Source organism: Galeopterus variegatus, unplaced genomic scaffold, assembly GCF_000696425.1.
Source record: "Galeopterus variegatus unplaced genomic scaffold, G_variegatus-3.0.2 Scaffold1099, whole genome shotgun sequence".
Taxonomy (NCBI): domain Eukaryota; kingdom Metazoa; phylum Chordata; class Mammalia; order Dermoptera; family Cynocephalidae; genus Galeopterus; species Galeopterus variegatus.
In genome coordinates this window covers 392,434-412,495 of record NW_007727210.1, presented here as the reverse complement: position 1 = coordinate 412,495, position 20,062 = coordinate 392,434, and the positions used below count along the sequence as shown (strand labels likewise).

At 35.6% G+C, this 20,062-nt stretch overlaps 1 protein-coding gene across 1 annotated transcript in view; it reads left to right on the top strand.

Moving 5' to 3' along the window:
• The window catches only part of CSMD1 (CUB and Sushi multiple domains 1), a gene marked incomplete at its 5' end in the record, with an annotated part of 372,382 nt that overhangs the window by 2,758 nt on the left and 349,562 nt on the right, over positions 1-20,062 (top strand). Inside the window, one exon of the mRNA XM_008574770.1 lies at positions 18,225-18,427. Within this exon, the coding sequence (XP_008572992.1) occupies positions 18,225-18,427 (203 nt within the window). The remainder of the gene's footprint in view (positions 1-18,224; positions 18,428-20,062) is intronic.

Below are 20,062 nucleotides of genomic sequence, written 5' to 3'. Positions count from 1 at the left end.
GCGCCGCCGCGCTTCCCAAGCGGCGCACTATCCAGTGCGCCACCGGGCCGGCCCACTACAAAGTTTATTTCTACAAAACTCTGAGAGTCCAGGGTTTGATCCCTATACTAGCCAGCCAACTCTGCACCCCCAAAAAATGACACAAAAAACCTCTGGTTCCCAACAGCCTTAATACACCACATGTTTCAGATGTCGGTATTTCTCCATCATGCTGTTGTATCCATTCAGCTCCTCCTTAAAATATGTGAAGCTGAATGACACAAGGAGGTCAAAGCCAGAACCTCTTCTTAAAGGAATAGAAAGGATGGGAAAGTTCATAAACCAGTGATGCTTGTCCTTATTCTCAAAAGGCATCCTGACAAACATAGTCATGTATATTAAATAGCTTTCATAGACTCAAAAGTACTGCAACTTTTAATGAAAATAAATGGGATGGAGTGGAGTTAGGGGGATTCATATGTCCTTCCATTATGCTCTGTTTCTCTTTTTCTGACATTTATGTCCTTTGAAATTCACGTGTCTTACTTTAATTTAATGACATTGACACTTTGGGAGGGAGTTGAACTACCATGACACAAACTATTACCACTTACAAACACTATGTAAGAAAGATTCTCACTATGTAAGAGGAGCAATAAAAAGAGCTTAAAGCATGTGTAAAAAGCAAACATTTTTCATAATAACTAATTTAAAATTAATGTGTGTCCTTCATCAACATAAATGATTAATTATTTCTTTCTGTCTACTACATTTATGATTGGATTGTTGTTGTTTTTCAAGTTCTTTGAGGTGTAGTGTTAGGTTTTTTATGTGAAGTCTGTCTGTTCTTTTAATGTAAGCATTTATTGCAATAAATTTGCCTCTTAGTACTGTTTTTGCAGTATCCCACGGGTTTTGGTATGATATATCTTTATTTTCATGAGCTTCAAGAAATTTCTTCTTGGACCCATAGGTAATTCAGGAACCTATTGTTTAGTTTCTATGTATTTGTATAGTTTCCAGAGTTTTGCTTGTTATTAATTTCCAGTTTTGGTCCATTGTGGTCTGAAAAGATACTTGGAACGATTTCAATTTTTAAAAATTTGCTGAGACTAGATTTGTGACCTAATATGTGGTCTATCCTGGAGAATGTTCCATGTGCTGATGAGAGAAAAGTATATTCTTTAGTTGTTGAGTGAAATGTTGTATGGATACCTGCCAGGTCCAGATGGTCTAAGGTATAGTTTAAATCCTATGTCTCTGTTGATTTGTTGCCTGGAAGATCTGCCCATACTGAAAGGGGGTGTTCAGGTCACCCACTATTAACATATTAGGGCCTATTTCTTTCTTTAGGTCTAAGAGTATTTGCTTTATATATCTGCATGCTCCAGTATTGGGTGCATACATATTTATGATTGTTATGTCTACTAGCTGGATAGATCTTTTCATCATTATATAGTGGCCTTCTTTGTCTTTTTTTATGTTTTTTGGTTTAAAGTCTATTTTAGCCAATATAAGAATAGCCACTCCTGCTTGCTTTTTGTTTTCATTTGCATGGTATATTTTTTCTTATCCCTTCACTTTTAGTCTTTGTGTGTCTCTATAGGTGAGATAGGTCTTTTGAAGACAGCATGTACTTGGGTCTAGCTTTTTAATCCAATCCGTCAATCTGTGTCTTTTGAATGGGGAATTTAATCCGTTCACATTTAGGGTAGTTATTGACAGGTATTGTTTAATTCCTATCATTTAATTGCTTTTTGTTTAGATGATTTGAATATCTTTTGATCATTACTTCCCCTTTTGTTTCTCTTTTTCAATGCTAGTTGGAAATTTGAGGTGGTATGATTTAGCTTCTTTTTGTTTCTCACTGGCATTTTTGTTTTAATGGTGGGTTTTGCTCTTTCTTGTGTATATGCAACAGTGATCCTCATTTTTCAGATTACAGATGAAGGACTCCCTTCAGAATTTCTTACGGTGCTGGTCATATGGTGGTGAATTCCCATGGTTTTTGTTTGTCTGGGAAATGCACTATTTCTCCCTCATTTCTGAAGGAAAGCCTTGAAAGAAATAATTAAGATCAGAGCAGAGCTAAATGAAATAGAGACCCAAAAAATGATAGAAAAGAACAACAAAACACAAAGTTGGTTTTTCAAGAAGAGAAATAAAATAGACATTTAGAGAGACATTACAACCAATACCACAGAAATACAAAGAATCATTACATATTTTTATAAACAACTATATGACAACAAATATGAAAACCTGGAAGATATGGATAAGTTTCTGGACACATATAAACTACTCAGACTGAACCAAGAAGAGACATAAAACCTGAACAGACCTATAACAAGCAATGAGATTGAAGTGGCAATCAGCAATCTTCCAATAAAGAAAAGCCCGGGTCCAGATGGCTTTATAGGTGAATTGTACTGAACCTTTAAAGAGGAATTAATACCAATTCTCCTCAAACTATTCCAAAAGATTAAAACAGAAGCCATTCTTCCAAACTCATTCTATGAGGCCAACGTAACTCTGATACCAAAACCAGATAATGACACAACATAAAAAGAAAATTACAGGCCAATATTCTTGATGAACATAGATGCAAAAATCCTCAGCAAAATATTAGCAATCAGAATACAGCAACACATCAAAAAAATTATACACCGTGATCAAGTGGGATTCATTCCAGGATGCAAGGATGGTTCAACATATGAAAGTGAGTAAATGTGATACATCACATCAATAAAATCAAGGACAAAAAATATATGATTATCTCAATAGATGCTGAGAAAGCATTTGACAAAATTCAACATCCCTTCATGATAAAGACTCTCAACCAATTAGGTATAGAAGGAAAGTATCTCAACATAGTAAAAGCCATGTATGACAAGCCCACTGCCAGTATCATTCTGAATGGCAAAAAACTGAAGGCTTTTCCCTTAAGAACAGGAACAAGGCAAGGGTGCCCACTCTCACCACTTCTAGTTAACATACTACTGGAAATACTAGTCAGAGCAATCAGGCAAGAGAAAGAAATAAAGGGAATCCAGATTGGAAAAGATGAAGTCAAAGTGTCCCTAGTTGCAGATGACATGATGCTATATATAGAAAAACCTAAAGACTCTATCGAAAAACTCTTGGAGCTGGTTAATAATTTCAGTAACATTGTGGGATACAAAATAAATCCCCTCAAATTATGATTTCATTTGTATTCTCCAAAAATGAGTAACAGAAAGAGAAATCAAGAAAGTAAGTCCATTTACAACATTCACAAAACAAGAAAATACCTAGGAATCAATGTAACTAAGGAGGTGAAAGATCTTACAGTGAGAACTACAAACTACTACTGGAAGAAATTAAAGAAGACACAAGATAGAAAGACATTCCATGCTCTTTGATTGGAAGAATTAACATTGTGAAAAAGTCTATACTTCCCAAAGCGATCTACAGATTCAGTGCAATCCCCATCAAAATACCTATGACATTCTTCACAGAAATGGAAAAATCAATCTCAACATTCATATGGAACAACAAAAGACCCTGAATAGCCAAAGCAATCCTGAACAAAAAAAATAAAGTCAGAGGCATAACACTACCTGGCTTCAAATTACACTACAAAGCTATAGTAAACCCTACAGCATGGTACTGGCATAAAAATAGACACCTGGATCAGTGGAGCAGAATAGAGAACCCAGAAATCACCACTCAGGCTTACAGCCATCTGATATTTGACAAAGGCAACAGAAAAATACATTGGGGAAAAGACTGCCTCTTCAATAAGTGGTGCTGGGAAAATTGGGTATCCATATGCAGATTAATGAAACTAGACACGCACCTCTCACCATATACTAAAATCAACTCAAAATGGATTAAAAACTTAAATATAAGGCCTGAAACTTTAACATTACTAAAGGAAAATATAGGTGAAACACATAAGGGACTAAGTCTGGGCACAGACTTTATGAACATGAGCCCGAAAGCACAAGCAGCAAAAGAAAAAAATTAACAAATGGGACTATATCAAACTAAAAAGCTTCCTCATAGCAAAGGAAACAATCAATAGAGTGAAAGGACAAACTACAGAGTGGGAGAAACATTTTGCTAACTATGCATCTGATAAGGGATTAATATTCATAATATACAAGGAACTCAAGCAATTATACATTAAAAAAACCAAATAACCCAATTAAAAAAATGGGTAATGGAGCTAAATGGACATTTTTTGAAGGAGGACATACAAATGGACAACAGGTACATGAAAAAATGCTCAACATCACTAGCCGTCAGGGAAATGCAAATTAAAACCCACATTGAGATATCATCTCGCCCCAGTTAGACTGGCTATAATCAAGAAGACGGTGAATAACAAATGCTGACAAGGGTATGGAGAGAAGAGAACACTCCTACACTGTTGGTGGGACTGTAAATACTACAACCACTATGGAAAACAGTATGGTGGTTTCTGAAACAACTACAGACAGATCTTCCATGCAATCCAGCAATCCCACTTCTGCGTATGTACCCAAAGGAATGGAAATCATCATGTCAAAGTGCTACCTACACTCCCATGTTCATTGCAGTTTTGTTCACAATAGCCAAGATTTGGAACCAACCTAAATGTCCATTGGTGGATGATTGGATAAGGAAAATGTGGTATATATACACCATGGAATACTACTCTGACATAAAAAAGAATGAAATTCTTCCATTTGCAACAACATGGATGAGCTTGGAGAAACTTATGTTGAGTAAAATAAGCAAAGCACAGAGGGATAAATACCACATGTACTCATTCATAAGTAGGATCTAAGAGAGAAAGAAAGACCACATGGTGCGTTGGACTTGCAGAGGGAGAGAACATACCTAGGGATACAAAGTGGAGTGGGGAAAGTGAGATGGGGATGAAGGTTGGGGATAATTGGGTGGAGGACATGTGGTACAGTCACAATTTGTGGTAATTGGCATGCTGCCAGTATGGATCTGGCCGTCACATCTTGGGCATGAGGGGTGACAATCAGCTTTGTATCCCATGAATATTCATAACCAATAAAAAACGATTAATTAGATATATACTGATGTATTGGTAAAACACTATTGTATATTTGAGTAAAAGAATTAAGACTTCACATTCTTCATGAAAATCAATGAAGTCACTTTTCCATTGAAAGAAATAAAATTAAATATCAGTTAACTTTGAATTCCTGAATACTTGATATGAGTACTATAAAATCCATTCCACTCATTTTGCTTTTAAAAAATTGCAGAAATCATCTACAATTAATTGCATGACTTTACATAAAGTGAATCTGTTTACATAAATCTTTACATAAAGGGAAGATTTCAAACTTGCTTTTCTTACAATTCCCCTTGCGATTTTTTTCCTTGAATAAGAATGAGCACAGTCTTCCTCTAAGTGCAAACCAAGTGATGAATTCACTCTTTGCAGGTGAATCTAACACTTTGTTAACAATTTAATAAGAAAAGAGAAAATAAATCAAGAAATATGATTCAAAGTAATAAAAAATATGCAACTATTTTAACATGAGCTGACTTTGATATTTAACAATTAGCATCCTAGAATAAAAATACATTGCAAACACCAATGTGTTGTTTGGGAAGCGTTTTCTTCTCATACATATCTTTTCAATATGAAGTATACAATGTCAAATTTATGAACATACTAATTTAATTTAGCATATGAACTCCTTCCTAATAAGAAAGTTAAGAGGAAACATCGGTATTTATAATTATTTTACTCAACTGATATTAAACTTAATCCCAAAATGTTTCCAGTGATTGAATCTCTCTTCATCAAGAAAATATATACAATTTTTAGTATGGTTTGGAAAAAAGGACAATTAAAAGTACATAATATACCATTTTAGGCTTAAAATTGCACTAATACTCAGGAAAAAAAAATAGGATCTGGTCTTAGCCTTGATATTTGCTGATGAGTTTACTAAGTCTTAGTTATTTCATTGGACACATGGCCAATATTACCTTTAATGTTTACTTGAAAATGAGGAATACACATCAGTCATATAAACATGAGTCCAGGGATTAACTTAAGTATTTAATATTTTAAATGTAAATAAAATGTATTACTTTGCATTCATACTGTGAATTTTTCACGTAAATTTTTTTTTCAAATTCAGTGAATGAAGAAACAGCAGGATCTCAGAAGATGTTAAAGGGCTGGTTTCAATGCTTCAGGCCAGGTGTTACTGGGCTGCTTTGATTTCACTGAGGCCCAGAGCAATTTCTGATTGTATATTGCTATGACTTTTTGCTTAAAATAATTGAAGGCCCCAAATAGTTATTATTATGGGGCTGTTGTGTCTGGAAGAGGTTTGTAATTTTAACATACATGCTATAAAACAGTTACAGGAGCTGAATTTAATTAAAAGTCTAATCACAAGACATTGTGTTAAATTTAGCCCCATTAGGGGTCAACATTTCTTTAAGAGACTCATTGTATTTCATTGCTGAACACAGCTGTGATTTATATAATAAAAGTCACAGCATTATAAACATATTTATCAAGCAGCAGAAAAGGGTATGTTTTATATAATGGTATATGTACATTGTTCCTTAGTTTTAATTGTTCTTCTGTAAGTGTGTCACTTTGAATGCATTTCTGTTGCTAATTGTTCACAGGAAATTGCACGTGGTAGTACAGTTGAAAAGAATTCTTTTTAATAAGCTCATGAAGTATTAGATGCATATCAAAAATTTATCGAGATTGTCAAAACTGTCTCTATGCAGAATTTTAAAGAAAGTAACATGTGGATTGATGATGGTAGTCTCCCTTTGGCATGTCCAGGATTTGGTTTTTGGCAGTGCCAGGTTGTAGAGAGATCAGAGCAAGATCTGGTTTGAAGCTCCAGAAATATTTTAGTCTGTTCTTGACCAGCCTTTAAGATCCTACAGGAAATACACTCAAAAGGAAAACAGCAGGCAAATGATCTCCTTTCATTAGACATTTATTCCCAATCTCCCTGTGGAGCCTTAGTAGATGCACTTGGGGCACAAGTTGAAAACATTTTGCTGACATGCCAGACAGGTTTGGGGCCAGGCAGGAATCAAAGCATCTCAAATTCCTTCTTTCCTCTTAAGATAACAATGTGACCTCCCCTATCTTTTTGTAGATAATGTGAGGAAATAAGTAGATAAAAGAATCTGAGCCACTGAAATACAAGACAGCAGTAGAGCTACCAAGTTTGCCCTCAGGTCTATGGCTGCCAAGCTAAACCTCCTTAGCTGGGGCACTTGGAGCTTGGGTTAGCTTACCTCACCAACTACTTAGATGAAAGTGAGTCAGAGATGAAAACTGCAAGCACCCCTCACTTTGCAAGGTTCTGATACACACAATTTCAGTTACCACACAGTTCAGTTAAATAGCACCAGTCCTCCAACAATACGACTCACGTTTTGGTTGCCTTGGTATGTTAACAGTGAGGAAGGGCATAAAGGACAAAGTCTGCTGTTAGCTCTGCAGGTCCCACATCACTACATATGTGACAGAAGCACATCCTCATCAGTAACTGAGCACATCTCTTCCCTCGAAGTCTGCTGGTGACTGCTCCCTGGGCGTCTGCTACTCGGTTTATGTGCCGGCAGCAGAGGGGGTAGCTGTGTCGCTTCCTTGTCTCCCAGTGATAAACTCACTTGCCATTCTACCAAAATGAATTATCCAAAGAGGGAATTGGTCAACAAGGATGAAAGCGCAGAGAAGAAATGAAATGGGATATTCTGGAAAGTGAAATTCGAATTGGACATAAATGTAGTTACAGGAGGAAGAGCTGACAGTTGGGACATTGACATTGCCACTGTTGGAGAGGATCTAGGTTAGCAGCCAGAGGAACTAGAGAAGGAGAACGTCAACGTGAGGGCCGAGAGTGGTTGCACCGAGAAGGATGGAGATGTCCCAGAGAGAGTGACCCCAGATAAAGACATTAAAGAGACTCCTGGACATGTTTCAGAGTATAGAAAGCACAAAAGATAAAATGGTAGAAGCCGAACCATATTTCCTTGGTATCTCTCCCTGGATCCTGTCACATTTTTCAGCTGCTTGTGGTAAACTCCTCACAAATATACTCCAGAAACCTCAATTTCATCATTAGTACTGTTCCCCAGACCTGTTTCCCTGTTTCTCCTCATTTCTCCTCCCCCAATCTCCAGTACTTTCCCACCTAAAAAAAAAAAAAAGTAAATAAAGATATGAATACATGTCTTACAAACTTCTTTCAGTGACTTACATGTAATTTTTCATGATAGGCACTGAGGAAAAAAAAAAAAAAATGAGTGAACCGTGAAACCAGAGCCCTGTCATTTCTATGTCTGCTTGTCTGCCGTCACCAGTTCCTCACTTAAAGCTCCCGTCAATTTCCTGTCACTTCACCTCCCAGCTGACCCTCCCACCGTCCAGTCTCTTGCACACTCTGCTGTCCATGGCCAGGCGTGAGCTCCTTGGCCAGCCCCGCAGCGCCCCCGGGTGCGGCTCACTGGCCCCGCGGGCCGTCCTGGGCGCCACAGTGACTGCACACATCGCACACGTGCAGCAGTGGCTGCGCCCCAGCCACGACCCGTGCTTTGCGGCTTCTCCCTTGACAAACGCTCTTCCAGGGTTTCTCCTCATTGCTTCACCTGCAGCTTCTTCCCATTTAGGGCCCAGTTAAAATATTAACTCCTCAATAAAAGTTCCATTCTTATTATCCCATCTAAAAATAATATTTTCTTCTCTGAACTCAGCATGTCCCTACATCCTAACTTCTGTACATATTCTCTCTTTAATGTCATAACCGTGTGTCAAGATATCCAGGGCGAACACCTGGTATGGTGAACTCTTCTCCCTCCCACACTTGTGCGACATCACATCTCCTCAATTCTACACCTGGAGTCTCCAAAATTCCACTCCCCGCCTCCTCTGCTGCCCCTTCCCTGGACAGAACTTCATAATTCGCTAGGCCTGTTACATGACCACTGTTTCCACTCTGAGCAGCATGGTTTTTGTTTGTTTGTTTGTTTTTAATAATATTCATTTTATATGACTGTAAGACATGCATACTTAGAGATTTTGGAAAACTACAAAACAAAATAAAAACAAAAAACATCCATAACATGCTGGCAAATGTCTTACACCTTCCTGTGTATATTCTATGGTGTGCACATGTATGGTGTGGATATGTTTCATTTGCTCACGTTAAAAAGCAAAAACAATTTGCATGCTCATTATGCAGAATAAATTCAAACTCTTTGTCACAGCATTTATGGTTACCTATTTCCCTTTATTTTGAAATAATGAAATGTTGCAGAAAAATGAAAACTCTGAAAGTAGTTCATTGTAATCCTAGACACCAAAGATAATTATGGTTGAAAATGTGGTATATATTTTTATAGTTTTTTTCTTTGCTAACAAAAATATATAAAATTTGAGTTCTCTATTTAGTTTTAGAAAAATAGAATTGTTCTATAGTACTAAGCTGAAGATTTTTTTTTCAGTTAATAAACATGGTTAATTTTTTGTCCTTATTTGTAATTCCACCTCATTCTATTTAGTTGTTGAATGGTATTTCATTGTCTTATGTGCCATAATTTATTTAAACTCTACCCTTTTGGGATATTTGGGTTGTTTTCAATTTTTTACTGTTATAAGTAATGCGACCATTCTCCCAATATATCACCTCAAGGGTACTTTGTATGATGAATTTCTAGCTGGACTTGCTGTGTGTGCACATTTTAATTTTTATAGCCATTACCAAATGCTTCTAAAAGAGGCCACCAATGCTATATGAAAAGGTAGTATCTCCACATCCTCACTGAAACTGGGCAATGTCTTTTTAATCTTTGCCAATCTGGTAGGAAAACATCTTTAAGACATTTTATACTTTATATTTGTTTGTAGAAAGCTATAGACATTCCAATATATTTATTTGTTTAGTCACTTTTTTCTCTCTTCGAACTTTGCCTCCTACCTTCAATTCCTGTTATCTCCTTTACTTGAATCCTCTTCCTCACTTCTCTCAGCCTGACAAGAACCTTCCTGTGCAGAATTAGACTCAAGCCCTCTTATGCTCACCTGACACCTTATTCACATCCGTGAGAGCTTGTGAGGCTGTGCACTGCCGTGTGTGTGGGTTTTTCTGACATCCCTTTTTCTGACACAAGCATGAGTTCCTTAGGGATGATACTATTTTTATTTTCAATTTTTAACCTCGCCTACTTTGTGTTATACTGTCTGACATTTTGACTTTCAACAATTTTTCATTTGAATGAGAAATGTCTGTTATGTTATCAGTATTTAAATTTCATTATATTATATTTTCTGTTGGAATCACATTTTCCAAGATGGTAAAACTCAAGGCATCAGGTGCATGTTTGTCTATGTAAGCATCTCATTAGCATGTAACATAAATGCATAAAGCTGCACAAATTGTAACCGTTCAGCTTATTCACAAAATAATTACCTGGTGTAACCAGCTCCCAGTTAAAGAAACGGAACATTATCAGGACCCAAGATGTACCCTTTGAGCTCTGTTGGAATCATCCATCCTCAAGAATAACCACTATTCTGACTTCAAATGAACACTGCCCAATTTGAACTTTATATAAAATGGAATTATGCAGAGTGATTTGTTTAGTGCTTGCTAGATTTCCTTAATCTTCACTTCCATTGATATAGATGGATATTCTATTGCAGGAATATGCTATAATTTGTTCATTCTGGGTGTTGGCAGACATTTGGATTGTTTTGGTCCAGTTTGGGTTTATTGCAAGTAGTGCTGTGTTGAATATGCTCTGACATGTTATTTGGTGAATGAATGCATGTTTTTTCTTGGGTACATACCCAGGACTGGAATTGCTGGGTAATGGTGAATCATACATGCAGCTATAGTAGATCCTGTCGAACAGTTTTCAGAAGTGCTTATGCCTATCCTCACCCCCACGAAAGTGCGTATGAGATTTCCAGGCACTCCATCTTCTCGACTACACTCAGAATTGACTGTCTTTTTCATTTTAGCTATTCTGTTGGGTGTGTAATAGTCTTTATCTGCATTTCCCTGATCACTAATGAAGGTCAACCCCTTTTTATATATTCATTGCCCTTTTGAATATCCTCTTTATGAACTGCCAGTGAAAGTCTTTTGCCCATTTTTCCCATACTAGAATGTCTGTCTTTTGCTTGTTGGTTTCTACATAGTTTTTATAGATCCTAAATGCAATCTTTTATTGATTATATGTTTAACATATTTGTTCTTAAACTTCATGGTCTTCTTTTCAGTCTCATAATGATTTCCTTTGTTAAACATGGGTTTTTAATTCCAATAAGTCAGATTTATTTTTATTCATTTTTCATTTATGATTATTGAGTTTCTTGTCTGCATTTAGATTATGTTATAGCACATATTTTGTTGGTTTGTTGTGTCCAGTTTAAGAGATCCTGCTCCCCAAAGTTATAAAAATATTCTCTTAGCTTTTCTTCTAGATTTATTTTACCTTCCATATTTATATCTTGGATAAATTTTTGTGTATGGTATAGGGGTGGGGATGTCAAAGTTTTTGTCCACATTGAAATTGAATTGGCTTTTTGTTGTAATGTCTATTTTTTCTTTATTGTATTAAGGTGCAATATTTGTCATAAACCAGACAATTCTATCTAGGTAGGTCTGTTTCTGAGCTTTGTTCCATTCCATTGATCTATTTGTCTACTCAGTGCAATACCCTTCTATCTTAATTGCTTAATTACTTTATAATAAGTCTTGATATCTGATACTATAATCCTCCAGCCTCACTTTTCTTCATATAGATTGCCATGACTATTCTTATCCCTCTGCATTTCCATATGCATTTTAGAAACATGTGTTATTTTCTACAAAAGAAATTGCCAGGATTTTTATTGAAATCACATTGCATCAATAGGTTAGTTTGGGGAAAATTGACATCTTATAAAATTCTGAATTTTCTGATCCTGATATGATATATTGCTCCATTTTTTTGGTCTTACATGATTTGTCTCAAATAATGCTTTCTACTTTTCTGGGTGGAGGTCTTGCACATCTTGGGTTATTATTCCTAGATATAGAATGCTTTTTGATGATAAATAGTATTTTTATTTCATTTTTTATTTATGGCTGGTATATCAAAATAAATTGTAATTTTATATTTGTCTTGTATAAATATCACTTATTAATTCTAAAAGTTTGTAGATTTTAAAAAATTTTTCTTTGTTTACAATCATGTTATCTACAAATAATGAGATTCATTTTATTTTTTTTCCAAATTTTATGCCCTTTCTCTTGCCTTACCGCAGTGGCTAGAACCTCCGGAATAATATTAAGATGTGCTACTGTGAACCTGATAGTTATATTCCCAATCTCCAAGAAAAAAACCTTTTTTTATTATTTCTTTATCTCAATAAATACATTTTAATTATAAAAAAACCTCTATAATGGAAAAAAATCAAAAAATGTTATACATTTTTTAAAATCTGCATGCAAGTATTCGAGTTAATAAATACAATTATTTATACAAGGTAAACAAAAGACATAGTTTTATAGTTGCTTTGTTCACTTATCAGCACTTTATGGACTTCCCTTCATACCATATTTACTAAACTTTTAATTCCTTTGTTGTAGGACATTTATTCTGTTTTCAATTTGTCATAAATTTCAAAATATTTTGATAAATATAAGATATATATTTCTGTATGTTTGTCCATATTGATCTCCTTGAGTTAGTTTTGGTAATTTATATTTTATAAAAAATAACCATTTCATGCATAGTTCAAAATGCAGTGCCATGAATTCATACATAGTAACCACACATTGTATAAAAAGTCGAATAATTCTACGGTGATGGTATGACAAGTAGTATTTGCGTATTTCACCTTAATTCCTACAGTTGATAGACAACACAAATTTTGCATTTAATAAGCTTAATGTGTCCAGGTAAAATTAATTAAAATCGGTGAATGCTGAGATCCATTCTAGAAAGACTGAAAAATATCAAAAGCAGAGAGAAGATCTTAGAAGCACTAGAGTAAGGAAGGTTAGATAGATAGAGAGATAGAGAGATAGATCTTAATGAACCTGAAAGAAAACTTTGTACTTTAACATTCAAAGAACCTACTGTTCCTTGTGCAATTATTGTTAAACACACAAAATTGTTATTTATATTATTTAGGGATACATATTCATCAGTAATATATGACAGTTAGGTACTTGCATTCAGCTGAGAGCATACTTTCAGGACAAACACTCCAACAAATGACTGAGTTATATGGAAACATAGGTATCTGCATAGGCTTCTACCTCTTTATGATTCATAGATCAAACAGATAGCAAATTAATATATTTATAGAGGATTTGAACCACATAGTCATTAAGCTTTTGAAAGATATATACAACCTACAATTAGAACCTGTACATTCTGTTTAAGTAAATATGAAAACTATATAAACATGATCATGTAGTAAAAACAAACCAACTGTCAGTAAATACAGAGAACAACTATCTTTTATACCTCATATCCTGACCCAAAAGGAATAGAAATAAAAATGTATAACGAGAAAGTAATAAAACACACCCTCCATTTTGAAAATAAAAAATACACATGATTAACAGCTAATGTGAAATTTAAAGCCCTAAATGCACATATTAGAAAAAGAAGATAATTTGAAAAATAAAAAAGTTAAGGATTCAGCTAATAACAAATTGAAAAAAGCATCAGAATAAATTCAAAGAAGCAGAAGTGAAAAACACAACAAATATAGTAAAAGAAAATAACGAAAGAAACAATTAAGGTAATTAGCAAATCCAGAAACTAATTCCTGCAAAAGTATTATTGATTAAACAAATAACTGACAAGATTTATTAAGATAAACACAGGAGATCAAAATAATCAATAATTGAAATGGAAATAGAGATATACCTATACAGTAGAAATTTTTTTTTATAAAATTGAAAAAAATAATAGATTACATTATATTAATACTTTGAAAAACAGTCTTTCAGACAAAAGTGGTCCAATTCATTTTGTGAGGCTAAAATAACCTTCCTGTCAGAAGAAAAGAAAATATAGCACAAACAAGTATAGTATAATATATATAAGAAAGGACAAGTATAGTACAATATAGTAAAAGAAAGAAAAATAAAGAACTGAACTCAATAATTTAAGCACATACATGCCACAATGGTATCTAGTATGTAATTATTGCTCCCGTGTATATTAAGAACAAATAATTCTATGATCATGTAAATAGGTGTAGAAAATAATTTAATAGAATTTAATACTTTTTTATGATCAACAACAAAACCAGATAAAACAAAACCCCTTCTAACATGTAGTAAGTAGCAGGGAATTTTTCTTAACATGATAAAGGTGTGTAACAAAATCTCTCAGCAATAATATTATAATGTAACATAACATAACATAACCTAATATACTGTAATAACAACATTATGAAAATGGGCAAACATATCTGAGCAGGCAATTCAGAGTCCATGGTCTCCTCTTCACCTATGATCTTTGATGATTTCATCTAGTCCCATGGTTTCAAAACCATTTCTTTACTGAAGACACATGTATATTAATCTCCATCCACGCTTATCTTTGAAACTCCAGACTCACATAAACAACTGCCTACTCACCCTCTCTGCTTTACGTCTCTAGACATTCTGAGCTCAGCATCTCTAAGGCAGAATCTCTGGTCTTCCACATCCCACAAACATGTTCCATCTGCACCCTTTCTCTATTCAGTTGATGGCAACTCCAACTTTCTAGTTTCTTAGGCCAAAAACTTGAGACCTGCATCCTCTCTTTCTCGCACATGCCTCAATCTGATTCTGCTTTCTCTTCCCTGTGAATGTATCCAGAATCTGATAACCTCTTGGTACCTCCACTGTCAAGCTCTTCTAAGTAACAGGCATCTCTTACCTGGATTACTGAAGAAGTTCACAGATTCTACATGTTCCTTGGACAGTCTGTTGTTGACAGAGAAAGCACTTTAATTTTTCAGTGGCATATCACCCTATGTAAAGGACAAAATCCTTAAAATTGTCTATAATGGCCTATGTGTTTTTCCCCTTCTCCCTGCACTTCCTTTCTCCTCCCCCCCGAAAAAAAACCTATTTCTTCCCTGATCTTAGCATTTGCTTCTCGGTCCCTCCCTCTGCTGTGGCTATACCGGGCTCCAGGTTGTCCGCGAATGTTATCCCCTACATAGGAGTTTTTTTGTTTTTTATTTATTTTTTCCCTTTATTATTTTTTAAAAATATTTTATTTTATTTTATTTGGTCAGTATACAATGTGGTTGATTATTGTGGCCAATTATCGAAACCTCCCTCCCACCTCCCTCTCCCCCCTCCCTCCCAACAATGTCCTTTCTGTATGCTTGTCTTATCAATTTCAAGGAATTGTAATTTGCTTGGCTTAACTCTTTCCTCACATACAATAAGACAAACTCCCTTAACTCCTTCAGGTCTCTGCTCAGATCTCACCTCACCAGTAAGGCTTAACTTAACCACCTCATTTAATGCTTCAGTCTTCCGCTTTTTCCCCCCAATCTTGGCATTCCTGATGGTCCTTATTATGGTCTTTTGTTCTTCTTTCTTCAATTGTATTTACCACTTACTAACATGCAGTATTCTTTACTCGGTTGTTATGGTTGCTGTTCACTGTTTTTCTCCTCCCATTTAATATAAGCTCCATGAAGACAGGGTCTTTGTTTAGTTCACTGATGTATTCCAAGTTCCGAGACGTGTGCCTTGTATACTGCTTGTGCTCAATAAATATTTGTTGAATCGTTGAACAATATTGAAGGAGAAATGCCTTATATACACACAAAAAATACCAACCTTGTGAATAATCAAGGAAACATAATTTAAACAAGATGCCATTTCACAAACATCATATTTTCTATTTGTACCATTGTCGATCTGATAACATCAGGTATAGGTAAAGATTTAACAAAACAAGGATGTCCGTTCACTATTGTGAGACTACACGTAGTTAAGTAGTTGGAGTCACGGGACGAATAACTTGGCAAGTCCTCTTCTTGATGCCCAGCTACAAAGATCCTTGGATCAGTGTTCCAGAATGTCCATTGCAGCATCATTTGTCATAATTAAAAACTAGAAACTAACTATCCTTCAGAAGAGACTAGAAAAATATAGCACTTACTCATGTTTTAAAGTAAATTAACATGATTCTACTTTTTTTCAGAACAGAGGAGTGTAACGGTGACGTAAGAAAGAATTACTTGATTACTCAAAGCAGTATGAATGCATTGAGAAGCCCACGAGGACTGCACTTCAGTAATTTCCCCATTAGGAAGAGAAAGCTGAATGCAATGGCCCTGATTCAAAGTTAGCTTCTCCCTTTTATTGTACACACAAGGAAGTTTCAGAAGAAAATTCAGTTGATTTAATCATTACAAAGAACACAAGGACATGGGCAGTGTTATGGCTAACTAAGTATAGTTTTAACAATGGAAACTAGTAACATCAGTGAAATAAACAAAGTGACATTCCATAATGCAATTTGCAAAAGGTTAAGTCAATCCACCAACAAAAGCTTGTTCTAAGCAAACACTTTCTTTTCCTACAGCAATTTCCTCAGTATATTTACATAACAATCAAGTAACTTTCTCAACATATCAATCAGAAGGTTAACCTGCACTAAGGACATCTGCCCTTTGAGCCAGCAATTTTGCTGTGTTACAATTCTTTATCTACAACAGAGACTTTAGCCTGTGAAAAGTTTCCTGTCGTTTGCAAGCTTAACATTTCTATGTGTAATTTAAAAAAGTTAGGCTATACCTGAAACTACAGGGCTTTGGAAGCTAGGCCCTGTGAAATACATTTGCTTTATTAATGTTAGTTCTCTCCACAGAGGAGTCTCATATAATGCTGAATATAAAAGCAAATTGAATTGATACAAAAATGTACGTGACAAAATGATTTCTATTGTGTAATCACTGCCAAACACACAACATATCACTATGTATTGTTTAGGGATATAGTCGTACATGCACACATACACACACGTGAAAATATAAATGGAGATAGTACATTGCAACTTCAGAGTGTGGGATGAGAGAAAGAAGAGATGAGTCAGTGGAATGAAGGGATGCTTGGCTGTACCTGTGAGATCCTGTTTATGAAAGATATGAAGCAAAGAGGGCAAAAAGTGAACATTAGTGGTGGTGGGGGTAACAGATGTCTGCTGTATTCTGGACTTTTGTCTATATTCAATATTTTATATTGAACACTTTAAAAATATACTACCTATTTTATACATTACTCAGAGTGAGATAGATTTTTTTTAAAAATGTAATTTGTGCAAAATAAAGTGAGATTTGTGTACAGTTTCTGTATGTCATCTATTGTGATTTTATCCTCCTTACAATCAATGTGCAGTAAGCAGTAAATGAAAATCTATGAATAAACCCACGCATTAAAAAAGTACAGATTTTGGTTGGTGTTTTAGCTAAACTCTTATCTGTTTGAATTGCCATAAATAGGACTACGTGTCTGCTGCCTGTGAATGTGAGCTTCCTCAGGCACAAAGATTTTTAAGTTACTCTGGAAAACATGTGTAAGTCTAATAGGAGTGTGTTAAAACGTTATAAAGAAGAGAGTTTATATTATGCATTTCTGCCTTTGGATTGGTATTTCAAATGTGTTTTTTTCTGAAAATAAAATTTGTAGAAACAAATACCGCACAAGAGCAGACCGTTCAGACAGATAGAAGTACAAAATATGTTTCTGGTGCAAACAGCATCTTTGCATGTGCTTTTCTCCCAGTGTGGGTGCTTCCACCTAGTGGGACATTTTAAGAAAAACACTGACATATATATTAAAATTGACTTTAGCTTGAAACAAAGCCGTGTCAAACTCTTCTTTGTTTGTGTGTCCTGAAAAGTTTTGAATTATAAAATGATCCGGCAGTCTCTAAAGGATTTCTTTTTAAATTTTCAATGGATATCTTAGCATCTAGCTCAGCTATCTCTCTGCTTCCATAATAGACTGAAGTAGTTTGTGCTATATTCTAATTTGCACAAGTGAATTAATTTCTATGAGCCTCGATTCCCTCATCTTTGTCAGTTAATACTGAGGCACATTGAGGGGGGCGCGGTGGAAATGAAATGAACTAGTTTGCATTACAACATTGTGGTTAGGACACACTCAGTAAATGGGAAGTATTATTATGATTAAACATACAAACCGTGCTCTCTCTTGCAGCCTTCATTTCATAGTTTTTGACACTGAGATGGCTCATGATATTCTCAAGGTGTGGGATGGCCCAGTGGACAGTGACATCCTGCTGAAGGAGTGGAGTGGCTCCGCCCTTCCCGAGGACATTCACAGCACCTTCAACTCTCTCACCCTGCAGTTCGACAGTGACTTCTTCATCAGCAAGTCGGGCTTCTCCATTCAGTTCTCAAGTAGGTGGAACAGCTTGCTGCTTCTTTAATGTGACATCATATGTTTGCCACTAACATAATACTCCATGTGTATCCTTAAGCTTCCCCTTACATGGATGGAATTTTTGTTGACTGTAATTTGAAGTTTGTGAAATGTGTATTGTAGGGGAGAAGAGATTTTCTCACCCATTGCTGGATCCATGGCTCAAGCCCCTACAGATTACAAAAGACAGATTAACAAGAAGAGAAAGCATAACCAAATTTATTTAACATAAGTTTTGCATGATAGAAAAGCCTTCAGAGATGAAGACCCAAAGAAGGAGGGAGCTGGGTGTTTCCACGGGCAGCCGTGCAGAAGTATGATTGGAAGACAAAAGGATATGATCTAATGGCAATAAACTGGAGGGGACTTAGCAAATCCTGTTTGTTCAGTGCCCCTCTGGTTCCCTGTGTCCTTTCTTCTGGGAACAGGGAAGACCCCTCTGGAATGAGGGCCTTATGACCTCCTTTGGGGAAGGTCAGAGAATTTTTTAATGACTTGCTTCAGGAGATATGTTGGGAGAAGGTCAGAGAGACCTTTCTGCTTCTGCTGTTTCCTCAAATGCCAAGATGCCGTATTTTGGGGTAGAGTGTCCTGAACAGCGTCAGTATCAAGAGGAATGGTTTGTCTCAGGAAATTCTGTTCATTATAGGATAGGGATAGGCAATGTATCTACTTAGTTATATGAAAAAAGTATACATGATTTTAAAGATTTCAGGTAATCAGTATATACCTAAACTGGTGCAAGACAGATGTAGGTCTGTACACAAACATAAGATTTATGTTTGGGGTTTCCCCAAACATAGCACCAACTCCAGGTTTCCTAATTCCTCCAGTTTGACTTCATGTGATAAAGTCTCTGTGCCAGCCTGCTAACCAGACATGCTTTGATTCTCTATTCTCAACTTCCTGCTTTAGAAGTGTCCTATGTTTTTCCTTCCTTCAGGCTAATGTTTTAAGTAGCTCATAGGAGATAGTAACCTCTGCTGAATTACAAGCAAGAAACTATATTTGCACAGTTGAACTACTGTCTCCTGAAGATAGTTCCCATCTTTGCTGTGTAGCCTATGTGTAATGAATGGCTTCCTTAGAAGGAAGGAGTGGAGATATTTTGTGGCAGTCGACCTTTTAGGACCCTTTAAATGGCACCATGTGCAGATGCTATATAATCTGGTAGCTCACAAGGTCAGCCATTGTCATAAAACAAGTGGAACTTGCACATAAACACATTCAGACTCAATTTATCACTTGGCAGGTCACTGGAGAGCCATATTTAGGATTTACATAAGAAAATTGACTTAGGTCAATTTAATGCTTTAAAAGGTTGCTAATAAAATTGAGGTTATAGTCTGCACAATTTCTCACCTCTGGTTTCACTGCACTTTGAGACAGTAATTTGCAAATATCTGCTTGTGGAATAGTATGTGTATATGGGAAAATTTTCATTGGTCTGGTGAAAATATCAAGGTAAGTTTGCTCCAGCCTTGGAAAAAAAAAATTCTTTGTTCCAGGATTATATCATTTTTGCTTTTTGTTGTGATATAAAATCGTCCTTTATTTTCTGAAATGGTGGTAAGAATAGGTGATATTTTTGTGATTTATTGGCTTTATGTAGC